Source organism: Pollachius pollachius (genome assembly GCF_949987615.1).
Source record: "Pollachius pollachius genome assembly, chromosome: 4".
NCBI lineage: Eukaryota > Metazoa > Chordata > Actinopteri > Gadiformes > Gadidae > Pollachius > Pollachius pollachius.
Genome location: NC_136937.1, coordinates 34,746,409 through 34,760,916, shown reverse-complemented (window position 1 = coordinate 34,760,916; position 14,508 = coordinate 34,746,409). Strand labels below are relative to the sequence as shown.

At 44.9% G+C, this 14,508-nt stretch overlaps 1 protein-coding gene across 1 annotated transcript in view; it reads right to left on the bottom strand.

The window, feature by feature from the left end:
• Positions 1-7,697: 7,697 nt before the first annotated feature.
• LOC307074461 (T-box transcription factor TBX19-like) overlaps positions 7,698-14,508 on the bottom strand; it is a gene marked incomplete at its 5' end in the record, with an annotated part of 18,610 nt that continues 11,799 nt past the window's right edge. The window contains 2 exons of the mRNA XM_079734623.1: positions 7,698-8,198; positions 10,261-10,345. Coding sequence (XP_079590749.1) covers positions 8,045-8,198; positions 10,261-10,345 — 239 coding nt within the window. The 3' untranslated portion in view covers positions 7,698-8,044. The remainder of the gene's footprint in view (positions 8,199-10,260; positions 10,346-14,508) is intronic.

The window sequence follows — 14,508 nt, the reverse complement described above, 5'->3', positions numbered from 1 at the left end:
TTTTACAGCGGGTGGCGCTGTAGCCCCCTTGTGGGCGTTGTAAAAAAGGCTGCGGTTCTTAACGCTTAACACTGAAGGCAACATGGTTTGCTTCAGCTGAGCTGCTGAATACACACAATGTCACAAGCAATTCAAACCATGTGAAAACCTAGGAAAGCAAAAACACCACAATAAAGTGACTTGTGTCCTGTATCCTCATTTTGACAATTAGTAAGACAATTATGTAAGACAAAAAGTATAAATAAATAAGTTCCTTAAAGTGTTACATGGTGCATTTATTGTGTCTTATTATTATTGTTATTACATTTGTTATTATTATTATATTTTATGGCAGAGTATAACACAAAATCAATATGTTGATATAATTTTCAAAAGTATTTATTTATAAACACACTTATAAACCCAATCCAAACCAACAACAATATTGCACAATTAAGTAAAAGTAACACAAGTATATTAAGCAGTTTAAGGCCTGCTCTAAGGCAAGTTGGCATTGAGAAACACAAGCTCGCGGACCTTGGAGGGGCTGAGCCTGTTCCGTCTGTCAGTGATGATCTGCCCAGTCTTTGAGAAAATTCTCTCAGAGGGCACAGATGTGGCCACAATGCACAGTCTTGTCTTCATCACATCACACAGACTTTTAAATACTGGAGAGCACATCCTCCACCATGCCAGAGGGTCTGATGTGCGGGGTAGGAGTGGCTCTGCAAGGTAGGCCCGTATCTCCATCATGGCAGCAGTTGAGATGCTTGATGTGGCAGAATTGGATGAAGTGGAAGCGCTGGTGCTTGCTACCCTCTCATCGAAGTCTTCCCAAAACATGGCCCCTGCGCTGGCAGCCGCAGCAGGATCTTGACCCTCCTCCTCCTCCTCACTGTGACCAGGGTGATGGTGTGCTGCAGTAGCTGTAATCCTCTTTACAGCATCATCTGCTGCCTTGTCGTTCACAAAGGCTTGCTTTTTGAACCTTGGGTCCAAACAAGTAGCATCAGCAAGCTTCTCAATTTGCTCCACCTTGCTGAACCTCTTCTTCATCTCTGCCATCAGACAGTCCACCAGTTTTTGAACTGGTTCATGGATGGATGGATTCCTTTGATGGCGGGCAACAATCCTCTGAAGACCCCTTGCCATCAGGATCACTTTGGAGGCAGTCACAAACCTACAGACAGTTGAATTATTCAAATGTTGTTCTTAAAAGCAGTTATAACAGTGTACTATTACAAAGTCAATGTCATGCTTCTTTGTTAACAGTAAGGATGCAGTTAAAAATCTATCACTAACTATAATTTTTTGTTTAAAATATGAAGTTTGGGCTTATTATGTGCATGTACATTGAGAGCAAAGTTAGATAGGAGTCAAATTCATTTATGTGTACACTGATTCATCCAATAAAAGTGATTTTAATTTAATATAAACATTAATCACTTTATCTACATACCTCTCAGCGCTCACTTCAATGGTAACCTCCTCAAAAGGCTTGATAATGCCCACTGTTTCACAGGCAATTCCCCATTCCTCTGCGGACAGTGTGGATAGCGGTGCATTGATAAGTGCCAGGGTGTAGATGACTGGATCTTTCACTTCAATGAACCTTTGCAGCATGTAGAATGTTGAATTCCACCTTGTAGCTACATCCTGCTTCAAACGCAGTTGCTCCTGGCCCATCTGTTGCTGTGTGGCCTTCAGCTTGTCTGAAGCAACTGTGCTTCTGTGGAAATATTCAACCACAGCTTTTATTTTTTGAATTGTGCCCTGAACCTCCCTAAGTGCAGCTCTAAGAATGAGGTTCAACACATGTGCAAAGCATGGTATGTGGTCCCAGTGCAGGTGATCTCTCAGGGCTGCCACAATGTTGCTGGCATTGTCTGTGACACAAGCTACAACTTTGTCTATGACACCCCATTCGGTTGAAACTCTCTTCAGCTCACTTGCCAGGTGAGCTGAAGTGTGTCTGTCTGTCAAGGCAAAACAGTCCAGGAGATGGGAGGTCATAGCAAAATCCTGAATATAGTGGCAGGTCACAGACATGTAACTTGTGGTCGTCACAGATGTCCAGCAGTCTGTTGTGAGACATACAGCAGGAGCACTCTTGATTTTTTCAAATAACTCGGCTCTTAGTTTTCCATACATCTTAGGCAGTAGAGCTTGAGACAGTGTTTTCCTGCTAGGCAGAGTGTATGAAGGGTCCAGGGTCTTTGAAAAATCTTTGAAGCCTTTGTCCTCAACGATGGAGAATGGTTGATAGTCACAAGCTATCATTTTTATCAGTGCTTCATCCAGTTTGATCTGCCTGAGCGGATCCATTGGCCTTGTTACATAAGTGCCCAACAGTGTTTGTTGAGGCCTCCGTGGCCTAACTGCTGCTTGGGTGGTGGTGGTGGTGGTGGTGGGTGCTGCTGGTGTACTGGATGTTGCAGAAGCTGTAGCCAGTGTTGCAGCAGCAGCGATTGGAGGTCCAGATGAAGTATTGCTGGTGGAGATATTGGAAGCTGCTGCAGTGGCTCCATCGTCACTCTCTACCCTCACTTGTGCTAACTGCACAGTTGGATGTGCTGCTTTCAGGTGCCTTCTCAAATTCGAAGTGCTTCCTCCTTGCACTGATAAAAGTCTTTTGCAAATATTGCACTTGGCTTTGGTGGCTGAAATTTCACCAAAGTGGTTCCAAATGTCACTTCTTTTCTTTCACTTGCTCAGACCTCTGTTGTTTGTGTTCTGATTAAACCTGACACCTAATGTAAATGTATGGGGATGAGTGAGGGATGGGTCACTGCCCCCGCATGGAGCCTTGGATGACGGGAGCACTCAATTTGTGGGACAGGATCTCATCACTCCTAGTAGCCCAGTCTGTAAAACATTAAATTGTGACGAGGTGAAAAGCTGTCTCATGAGAGTCAAACAATTGACACTTTTCACACCCTTTCATGCCAAACATCAATTAGCTCAGGCAGTGGAAAAGAAATATATAAATAATAACGTCAACTTGCGACGTAAATCAGATTTTGCCTAGCCGATGCCGTGCGAACAGCGATACCGGCATATGCCGTGACTGTAACCAAGTGAACCCCGTCTTGCGCTGTTAAAGTGTGAACGCTGACAGTGTGTGACAGTGGTCTTTAAACCGAGATGCAAACCTGGTCTGTGTGAGCTGCACTTTATCAGAGGCTCTGAAGTTAACATTTATGGAGGATTTGTCGTGCTTTTTCACCTCCTTTCCTCATCCGATCCTAAATGGTTGTGTCTGTCACCGCAGCAGCAGAGCAGGGTAGGGGAGAGCTGGGTCGATTATTTGAAACACGGGACGATTGAAACACAGTTTTCCTCGAAAACCGCATGGCTTTTACGTCGTCACTACGTTCAGCACGCAAGACTGACCAACCCCGGGAAATTATATATAATAATATCCCCCGAACCTGTTTTCGAGAGCGCTAAGTAAAATCCTTCCTGCGGTAGTGTTTTTGTAATAGATAGTTGTGTTTTTTGTTTCATGCCATAATAATATGACTATACAACAGATGAAAAAGACGTTTAACTGAAAAGTTTTTCAATCGACCTGGCTCTATTAGTATAGCGCAGGTAGACTTAAAAAAAATAATTCTCATTATATTGTAGCGACCCTGGGACATTTAAATAGTTTGTGTGTTATGTGTTGCATTGTATTTCGTTGTCCGTTATGCAAGTTGATCTATGCGCTTGTATTGCAATGTTGTTCTTGTCAATCAGTGTGGGGGCGAATCATTAGGTCAGCTGGGGGAGGGGCCTTGGAAGAACTGGAGGGTGGGGCCTGGCACGTGCGGCTGACCGTGCGGCGGGTTGGGGAGTACGGGTTTTTGCTTCGTGTGGGATTTTCGCCGTGGTTTACATGTTTCAGTGACCTAGTTTGGTGCCATTAAAAAGTTTGTTCCAATACCGATGACTGGACATCGTTATGTCAGCGAGGTCATTACAATATGTTTACTTTTTCTCCCGACATGTCAGAGAACACAGATGTGCAGAAAGTAAAGAAAAATATGAGCAAAAACGCATTGTAGACGAAGTACATGAGCAATTAAAGTTCAGAAGTTTAACTATATATATAATATAATTCAAATTAAAAAGATTACAAGAACTGAAGGCCACTGATTAATTATGATTTCATGAATGAATAATGTATTATGATATTTTATTATTCTATGGTAGAGTATAACACAAAATCAACACGTTGATATAATTTTCGAAAGTATTTATTTACAAACACACTTTACATTATATAATCTATAACACTATACACATCTACAAGAACCGAAGACCACTAATAATTATGATTTCATGAATAAATAATGTATGTCGGGTTTCACGTGACAAATGAATGAACGTCACAAAACAGATATCATTCATTTCCTTGTTCGTAGCTGGCCTACAGCTGTCACGTGACAAATGAACGAGAGACCGATCCATATGAACGAATCGTATGAACGAACCGTATGAACGATCCGTATGAACGATCCGTATGAACGATCCGTATGAACGAACCGTATGAACGAACCGTATGAACGATCCGTATGGCTGTCACGTGACAAATGAACGAGGACCTGAGTGAGTCGTGAACGAATCATTTCTGCTTCCTCTCCTACTGACTGAGCTTATGCAGCTGCCTGCCATGTGGCGAGGTAAGGTACTGCATCAAAATGAACGAATCAATCACTGAGATGACTCATGACTCCCGAGTCATATGAAAGATTCGTTCATATTGAACGAATCATTCACGAACGAAACATCACTAGATGACACTCACTCGTGTTCCCGACAGCCACCGTTCATATGCACTGCGTTGGGAATCTAAAAGTTCTTCACAGCAGTATTATTTTATCAGATTAAAAAAAAGTCAGAACTAATCAGAATGTAGTAGCATCTTTTTCAAGTTTTAACGCCTTATTTCCTTGTAGCCTATCACCTACTATCCTTTTGCTTTTATTCGTGAGAACCACATTGTATTGCACTGTATGGAAGGCAACACATGCCCTTATCTACAGATGGTTTACTAGTACACAACGTTTAAAACTGAGCAAAGTCAATGCAAACAGATGGTTACAACGTCAATCAATAGTAAAGTATGTGATATGATGGTTGATTCTATTATATTGAGTAAAACGTTCATGTTACTCCATGTACATCCGCAAACAATACGTCACCAACTGGGCAACTCATCAAAATCTCGCCCCAGTTGCCGAACGGAAGTAGAATCATAAGAGCGTCATGAGGTGTCGTTCACTAGAACTTTCCGACGTCGCAAAAATGTTTTCCCCATCAATTCAAGCAATGCACCATTAGATACTCCCCTCAGCATTTCAAAACGTTGACCTAGTTGGTTGGAATTATCACGTGGAATTTCTCATGTGAGAAATTTCATAACTCCTTTCAAAGACGCGTGCCCTCTCTCAAACTATGCTTATTAAAAAAAGACGACTTTGGGAACTTTCACTTCGTCACTCATCATGTTAATATGTGATGAGGGAAACGGGCTTCAGACTGTTTTCAATGAAACTACATTTGGCAAACAGAATCCCTTGGCTGCACTTTGTGGGCCATCTTCTTTGTTCAAACCACGAGAAGTGCCCCCCGTTGCTGTCCTCAAAACAGCTCGGAGGTTCGGAAGCTCTTACGTGTCTTTACGTCAACCTTCCCTTCTTCCGTAATAAGAGCGTTCCGGAAACGTCCCTCAGAATTGCGTAGGCTATGACATAAAACCGAAAAAACGGATAGTTTGTGAGACTAAACCATAGACATATTATAGAATGGACACCGGATTCCAAAATGGCGCCAATTCATTCCTATGTAAACTGCTCAATGGCGCAGGGCAACATGAAGGAGAGATATGCTTCCGCATCACGGGAGCCTAGCCACGCCCTAGTCATTGACGTACCGGATACAGAAATATTCTTGTTTTTTAGCATTGTTAGCGTTGTAGCATCATAAGCGAGAGGTCTGAGCGATCGCAGTCGCGTTGTTTACCGACCATGGAAGTATAAGTTAACTTCATGAATATGAAAGATTGCTCCATATAATACCAACAACATAGTAAATGTATGTTGGCCTAGAAAACAATACAGTTCAATGTTATTGCTTAAGAAACAGATTCCATCCAACTATTTACAAAAAAATTCAATCAATAATTTATATACAAATAAATGGTTACACATCGATCAGCAACGATGTTGGAGTAGCCTACCCACATAAATATTTGTAATAGGCCTACACCAACATTGTTAACTGTCATACATAGCTAAACAAGCAAATGAAAAATTAAATACTAACACAACTGAAATGTTTATTAGGCTATTAACAATATTATAAAAATGATACCGTAATGCACCCGTTCTTTGTCTTTGGATCTTTTGAATAAATGGATCAATACATGGTGAATCGCAATGATCACAAGCAGAGGAACGTGAGAGTCATTCAGCAGCAGCTGAACCAGTCTAAAAATCCCTTTATCACTAAAACACTTTTAGTGATAAAAAGTCACCACAGTGCCTAAAAACCATCAACGTCATTCATGTTAAGTAAAAGGAAAAACCTCGGACACGAGCAGTTAACGGAGCCGTGCACTAGGCCTCTCGAATGCCGAAACAACATTTGTTTCACTACGACTCCTTTCAGCCGCCCACCCCTCCTTCTCCAGCAAAAAATAATAAAATAAAACGGCTAATAAAACGCTTGAGGTGGCGTTTTGAAAAGAGAAATCTTACATTTTTTTAGTACATGGCATAAAGATAATTATGAGCCTTTGATTGATATCCAGACATTATTTGCAGACACATTCCTGTTCCCCACTTGTATTGGAGTGAACGGAGATATCTACTTCTGGTCCACTTGAATCGAGGGACCCGTCCACAGACCGCTAAACAGCTGCAATACCAGGCTTGGCCGCTGAGCACTGGTGGATTGCGGACGTAAGCACTGTTCCCGGGGGCTTGGAGTAGACTTCATAACCTACGTCTTTGCGCTTCACCGCTTAATCAGATGAATCAGTTATTAGAACTGCTTGCGATGGTTGAACATGATTGAGAATTGATCAGGTGATGTTTATAATTGTAAGCTATAATGTATCGTAATGCAAATGTTAGAATGGGTGTTAAGTTCGCCTCTTAGTGCTTGCTGCAGGTTCACTTTAGTCCATCAATGAAATGGGCAGCCATTGTTGTGACGTCATCTTGGAGGACTCGGTAGCTTTATTTCCGCACGAAACTCTGAGGAAAACTCAGAACAAACAGAGTGTTCAAAGCACTTTCCCCCGAGCTCAACGTCCGAACCTCGGAACCTCCCGGACACTCAGACCGTTCATGAGTGCACGTCTCGTGCAATCATGCGCTCAAATGCAGGCGATCTTAAACGCAGCCAAATCAGCTCTTAAATATTACTGGCAGCATCTTACACATCGGAGATCAATAGGCTTTATTTAGCAGGTTGTCAGAGGTGCAACAATAGTTATCTTTTCAACATTGTAATCAGGATACCTCATAACATATACAACTATTATATACATAATATATGATAAATGATAGTTCATGACATGACTTTACAACAAGATCTCTTTCATAACACAACATTTCAGCATAACATTTCATACAAGACTACATAACAACAATTTATGATGAGATTTCATAATAAAATTTCAGAATAATGTTTCAGAATTACATTTCAGAATAACATTACAGAATAGCATTGCGTAACAAGACTTAAAGCTGGGGTTGGCAATTTATTTTAGAAGCATTTCTTGTCTTATTCGTTGAAATTCTCTTTACATTACAACACCAATAAAATAATGAAATGCTCTTAAAAAAACAAGATTTCATAATGAATTTTATAACGAGACTATATCGAAGATTTCAGAAAATATTTCATAATGAGATTCCATAACAAGTGCCTGGCTTGGTTGCTACATGATTATCATATTAATAGTACTTTTATGTTATTAATATAACTGATAAAATGATTATATAGTTGACACTGTTTAAATGTAAAGGCATTTTTAAGCCCTTGTAAGACTATCCAATCAGCAATCTTGTCAGAAGCAGTGGGTGTGGCCAGATGGCCATCCTGTGTTGGGAGTGGCCGGCTGCATCATGGCTCCACTGCTGATTGGCCCGTGGAGAACTGTGTACGGGGAAGGGGCGGGGCTATCGTCCCCACAGCCAACCGCCCACAGACACTGGTACTGACTGGGACATGATGTACAGGGTTACACATTTTATACATTATATACCTATGGTACACATTGTGTACATATAGTAGAAGGATTGAATTTATATAGCGCTTTTCTAGACACTCAAAGAGGCTTTACAGTGAAGGGACCTCACTAACCACCACCAGTGTGTAGCACCCACTGGGGTGATGCACGGCAGCCAATCTGCGCCAGAACGCTCACCACACACCAGCTGGAGGTGGAGAGTGAGGGAATCAATGAGTCAGCCAATTATACGGGAGGATGATTAGGGGCCAGATTGAATGGGCCTGGTTGGGCCAGGACACCGGGAAAACCCCTCCTCTTTGAGATAAGTGCCCTGGGATCTTTTATGACCTCAGTGAGGGCTGCTCGATTTTGGAAAAAATGAGAATCACGATTTTTTGGGTCAAGATTGAAATCACGATTCTTCAAACGATTCTTTTTGAGTTTGAAAATAAAATGCATTTATTCGGCATTTCAAAAAACAACAACACGGTAACTGAGTTTTCAAAATTCTTAAACTACACAGTACATAAACTGCTCAAATAAAAAAATAGAAAATGTTCAAATTGAAAATAATGTACAAATAAATATGTATCCAGCTGTTCTGTAATTTCTATAAAACTCAATGAATAAAATAAATACACTAGAAAATTAAGGACCCGTTTACATGAGGACGCTTGTGGGTAAAAACGACAAAATATTTTATCGGAAGTGTCTTTAGTTTAGACGGTGACAAAATAAACAAACATGTTGGATAATTTCCATGCGTCGGACCGTCAAGCTGCTCTGGCAGCTCTAATAAACTTACAGGAGTCTTTCCACGAAATGTACACATAGTATTACTGAACAGAGAAGGATCTGTAATTATGTTTTTGTTTTTTTTAACTGCAGTCTTTCGTTTTCTTTTACCACTTAAGTACAGCGCTCGCCTCCGGCGTTGGAGCAACGAATATGTTCGAGGCAATATGTCGAGTTGTTTCTGGAGATTAATTAGTCCATTGTACAAAGAGATCATCATTTGCATTTCACCTGCCATTGTTTTGATGAGCGTCTCGGTCTCGAGCGCAAGCTTGTGGCAGCGTCATGGCAACCGAACGTCATCGTTTCTGAAAGCCTCCGTCTTATAAATACTATACATTATGTATATAATACACATTATATATAGGAATCATATCATATACGTTATATATGATATTATACGCATAATATAAATTATATAATGTATATTATATCATTATATAGGATACACATTAGATATAGGACCCGACCCAGACCCAGACCCCCAGACCCAGACCCAGACCCAGACCCCCAGACCCAGACCCAGACCCAGACCAGGACCAGACCCCCCAGACCCTCCAGACCCAGACCCAGACCCAGACCCAGACCCCCAGACCCAGACCCAGACCCAGACCAGACCCCCCAGACCCAGACCCAGACCCAGACCCAGACCCAGACCCAGACCCCCCAGACCCAGACCCAGACCCAGACCCAGACCCAGACCCCCCAGACCCAGACCCAGACCCAGACCCAGACCCAGACCCAGACCCCCCAGACCCTCCAGACCCAGACCCAGACCCAGACCCCCAGACCCTCCAGACCCAGACCCAGACCCAGACCCCCCAGACCCTCCAGACCCAGACCCAGACCCAGACCCAGACCAGGACCTGACCCAGATCCAGACCCAGGCCCAGACCCGGAACTAGACCAGGACCCGGACCGGGACCGGGACCGGGACCAGGACCGGGACCAGGACCAGGACCCGGACCAGGACCCGGACCAGGACCAGGACCAGGACCCGGACCAGGACCATGACCAGGACCAGGACCAGGATCAGGACCCGGACCAGGACCAGGACCCGGACCAGGACCCGGACCAGGACCAGGACCAGGACCAGGACCCAGACCTCGTCTAGACCCAGAATCTAGCCCGGTCGCCAGCAGTCTGATAGCCCCGTGATTCTGAGACCTAATACCACATTTAATAACTAATCCACCGTATAATCATATAGTAGACATATGATTGGTTTTATTAATGATAGGTGGGCGGGGCCTCACCTGGTGGCAGGTGGCAGGGGAGGAGCCTGGGGGGGGCAGCCAGACCAGACCTCCGGACATCCTGATACACCCTCCGGTAGAGAGACTGTCAGAGAGAGAGAGAGAGAGAGAGAGACATAGAGCGAGAGAGAGAGAGAGAGAGAGAGAGAGAGAGAGAGAGAGAGAGAGAGAGAGGGTGAAAGAGAGTGAGAGAGAGAGAGGGAGAAAGAAAGAGAGAGAGAGACAGACAGACAGAGAGAGAGACAGAGAGAGAGAGGGTGAGAGAGAGTGAGAGAGAGAGAGGGAGAAAGAGAGAGAGAGAGACAGACAGAGAGAGTGACAGAGAGAGAGAGGGTGAGAGAGAAGAGAGGGAGAGAGAGAGTGAGAGAGAGAGAAGAGAGGGAGTGAGAGAGAGGGAGAGAGTGAGAGACAGAGAGAGAGAGGGTGAGAGAGAGTGAGAGAGAGAGAGAGAGAGAGGGCATTTAAAGGCTAAGTGTTAGTAGCGTCAGCTTTAGCGTCAGGACCCAGTAAACGAAGACCCAGGAAACAAAGGCCAAGGGAGTCTCTCTGTGGGAGTCCCTCGAGGAAGACCTTAGAGGCCACTGTATTGTAGTTATGTGTCGTACTTCAATTATCGTTAGAATCTCTACTCATAGACGACGCCACAATAGATCCTCTGCTCGGCGTCGTAACCCATCCAATCTACGCCATCTACCCACCCTCGCCACCACTGATCTTGAAGTGATGGGAGGACTCTGGAATTGCCAGTCAGCGGTCAAAAAGGCAGACTCTATTTCGGCCTACGCGTCCCTCAATACCCTCCATTTCCTGGCCCTGACAGACCTGGATCACTCCAGAGAACTCTGCCACTCCTGCTGCCCTTTCCACTGTTTACTCTTTCTCACACACCCCTAGACCTGCGGGGCGGGGAGGAGGGACCGGACTCCTCATCTCTCCGATGTGGTCCTATCAGGTCCTTCCACTAGAACACTTGGCCAGATCTGCATTTGAACTCCACGCTGTCACTGTCACCCTTCCTATTAATCTCTTCATTGTGGTAATCTACCGTCCCCCTGGTCCCCTTCGTGACTTCTATGACGAAATGGATGCCCTTCTCAGCTGCTTTCCTGAAAATGGCACACCACTCGTTATACTTGGCGACTTCAACATCCTGCCAGAGAAGTTGCACTCACCTGAATTAACCAACTTTTTTGCCACCTTTGACTTAACACTATCCCCTTCTCCTCCCACACACAGGGCAGGGAACCAGCTTGACCTGATATTCACAAGGTCCTGTGGCACCTCTGCTCTCTCTGTTACCCCACTCCCCGTGTCTGACCATCACTTTGTTGCTTTTTCTCTCCCCTTAAAGGCCTCTCCCCCCCTCCTCTCTAGTCCCCACATTGTCACCACCCGCCGCAACCTCAAAACTCTCTCTCCCTCTACGTTTGCCTCAACTGTTCTGTCTTCACTACCTTCTATTGAACAATTCTCTCAACTATCCACAGAGGAATCCTCTGACACTCTGCTATCCTCCCTCTCCTCCTCTTTGGACTCCCTCTGTCCCTTCCACTCCAAACCGGCGTGATCTTCACCCCCCCCTCCTTGGCTGTCTGAATCTCTGTGGACCCATAGAGCAGAGTTGCGGGCAGCTGAGAGGAAATGGATGAGATCAGACTGTCCTAATGATCTATCTCACTATCTCTTTCTTCTCTCTGATTGCACCTCCACTGATGTCAACAGCCAAATCTGCCTTCTACCGGACCAAAATTAACTCCTCCGCCTTAAACCCCAGGAAACTGTTTTCCTTGTTCTCTTCCCTCCTCAACCCTCCCTCCCCTCCTCCTCCTTCCTGCCTCACTGCTGATGACTTTGTTACCTACTTTACCCAGAAAGTAAAGGACATTAGCTCCTCTTTTACCACTGCCACCATCCTCCCTCCCCCCACCCCCAAACGACATCCTGCCATTTCTCACCGCACTTATTAACTCCTCCCTCACTTCTGGCATTGTTCCAACGTCTTTCAAGACTGCCAAAATAAAGCCTCTCCTCAAAAAACCAACCCTTGATACCACTGACATCCAGAATTACAGACCGGTATCTCTTCTTTCATTCCTCTCTAAAACATTGGAACGTGTCGTCGCTAACCAACTGTCCTCCTATCTCTCATCTAACAACCTACTAGACCCTCACCAGTCAGGCTTCAAAAAAGCACACTCCAATGAGATGGCTCTTCTCGCGGTGACTGAGTCCCTCCATGCGGCCAGAGCCTCGTCCCTCTCATCGGTTCTCATTCTCCTTGACCTGTCAGCAGCATTTGACACTGTGAACCACCAGATCCTCCTCGCCACTCTCGCCGAACTTGGCATAGCTGAATCTGCCCTTTCCTGGTTCACATCCTACCTGATGAATCGCACTTATCAAGTAACATGGAATGGCTCCCTGTCCAAACCTTGCACGCTTGATACAGGTGTCCCTCAAGGCTCTGTACTGGGGCCTCTTCTGTTCTCCCTCTACACCAGATTTCTGGGCTCTGTAATTACATCCCACGGCTTTTCCTATCACTGCTATGCTGACGACACTCAGCTATTTCTCTCTTTTCCCTCATCTGACAAAGCCCTGATTGCAACACGCGTATCTGAATGTCTGGCAGAAGTCAGCACCTGGACAACTGCCCATCACCTGAGGCTTAACCTCAACAAGACTGAGCTCCTCCTAATACCAGGGAAAGATTGCCCACACATGGACTTACTGGTCACTGTTGAGAACATCACTGTATCTCCTTCTCCAACTGCCAAAAACCTTGGTGTAGTGTTGGACAATCAGTTATGCTGCACCGCAAACATCACTGCGGTGGCCCGATCCTGCAGATTTGCACTTTACAACATCCGCAGAATCCGGCCCCTCCTCACAAGGGAAGCAGCTCAGCTTCTAGTCCAATCACTGGTCATCTCCCGCCTCGACTACTGCAACTCGCTCCTGGCAGGACTCCCTGCCTCTGCGATTAAACCCTTGCAGCGCATCCAGAATGCAGCAGCGCGCCTCGTGTTCAACCTACCAAAGTTCTTACATGTAACCCCCCTCTTCCGAGACCTCCATTGGCTCCCTGTAATAGTTCGCATCAGATTCAAGATGATGGTACTGGCATACAAGGCAGTCGACGGAACTGCCCCTGCCTACCTCCAAGCATTAGTAAAGCCACACACCCCAGCTCGATCCCTCCGCTCAACTACCTCAGCTGGACGTCTGGTACCGCCATCGCTAAGAGCAAGCAAAGGTCGATCAGCAAAGTCACAACTTTTCTCTGTTTTGGGACCTCAGTGGTGGAACGAGCTCCCTACCGATGTCAGGATCGCAGAGTTGCTCACCAGCTTCTGCAAAAGACTCAAAACTCACCTGTTCAGAGTTCACCTCGACTCTGCATAGAAACCAATGCACAGCCACCATTGAATGTTGTACGTCCTGGCACTTGCACATTGCACTTATTCAAGGTACTTAATTGTGTAGCATCTACAGTAGCTGCTATCGTTGCTTTACACGGGGAATGGGTTAGCCTAGCGATTGTAATACTTGCACTTGGTTCTATGAACATCTTTACTGTACCAACAGCGATATAGTGTTTCACTTCTTATGACAAATGGACTTATTGTAACAAATGCACTTATTGTAAGTCGCTTTGGATAAAAGCGTCTGCTAAATGCCCTAAATGTAAATGTAAATGTAAATGTAGAGTGAGAGAGAGGGAGAGAGAGAGAAAGAGAGAGAGAGAGAGAGAAAGAGAGAGAGAGAGAGAGAGGGTGAGAGAGAGAGGGAGAGGGAGAGAGAGATAAAGAGAGAGAGAGAATGAGAGGGAGAGAGAGAGAGATAGAGAGAGAGAGGGTGAGAGAGAGAGGGAGAGGGAGCGAGAGAGAAAGAGAGAGAGAGAGAGAGAGAGAGAGGGTGAGAGAGAGAGAGAGAGAAAGAGAGAGAGAGAGGGTGTGAGAGAGAGGGAGAGGGAGAGAGAGAGAAAGAGAGAGAGAGAGGGAGAGAGAGATAGAGAGAGGGTGAGAGAGAGAGAGAGAGAGAGAGGGTGAGAGAGAGAGAGAGAGGGAGAGAGAGAGAGAAACTTTACAAACTTCTTCAAAGCGGTGTAGGGGGTAAAGCATATGACATAATAAAATCAATGTACACAAACAACATGTGCGGCATCAAGATTGGACACAAGCGAACAGTTTTTATTACTCAGGAGCGGGGAGTGAGACAAGGCTGCTGTCTATCACCTGCACTGTT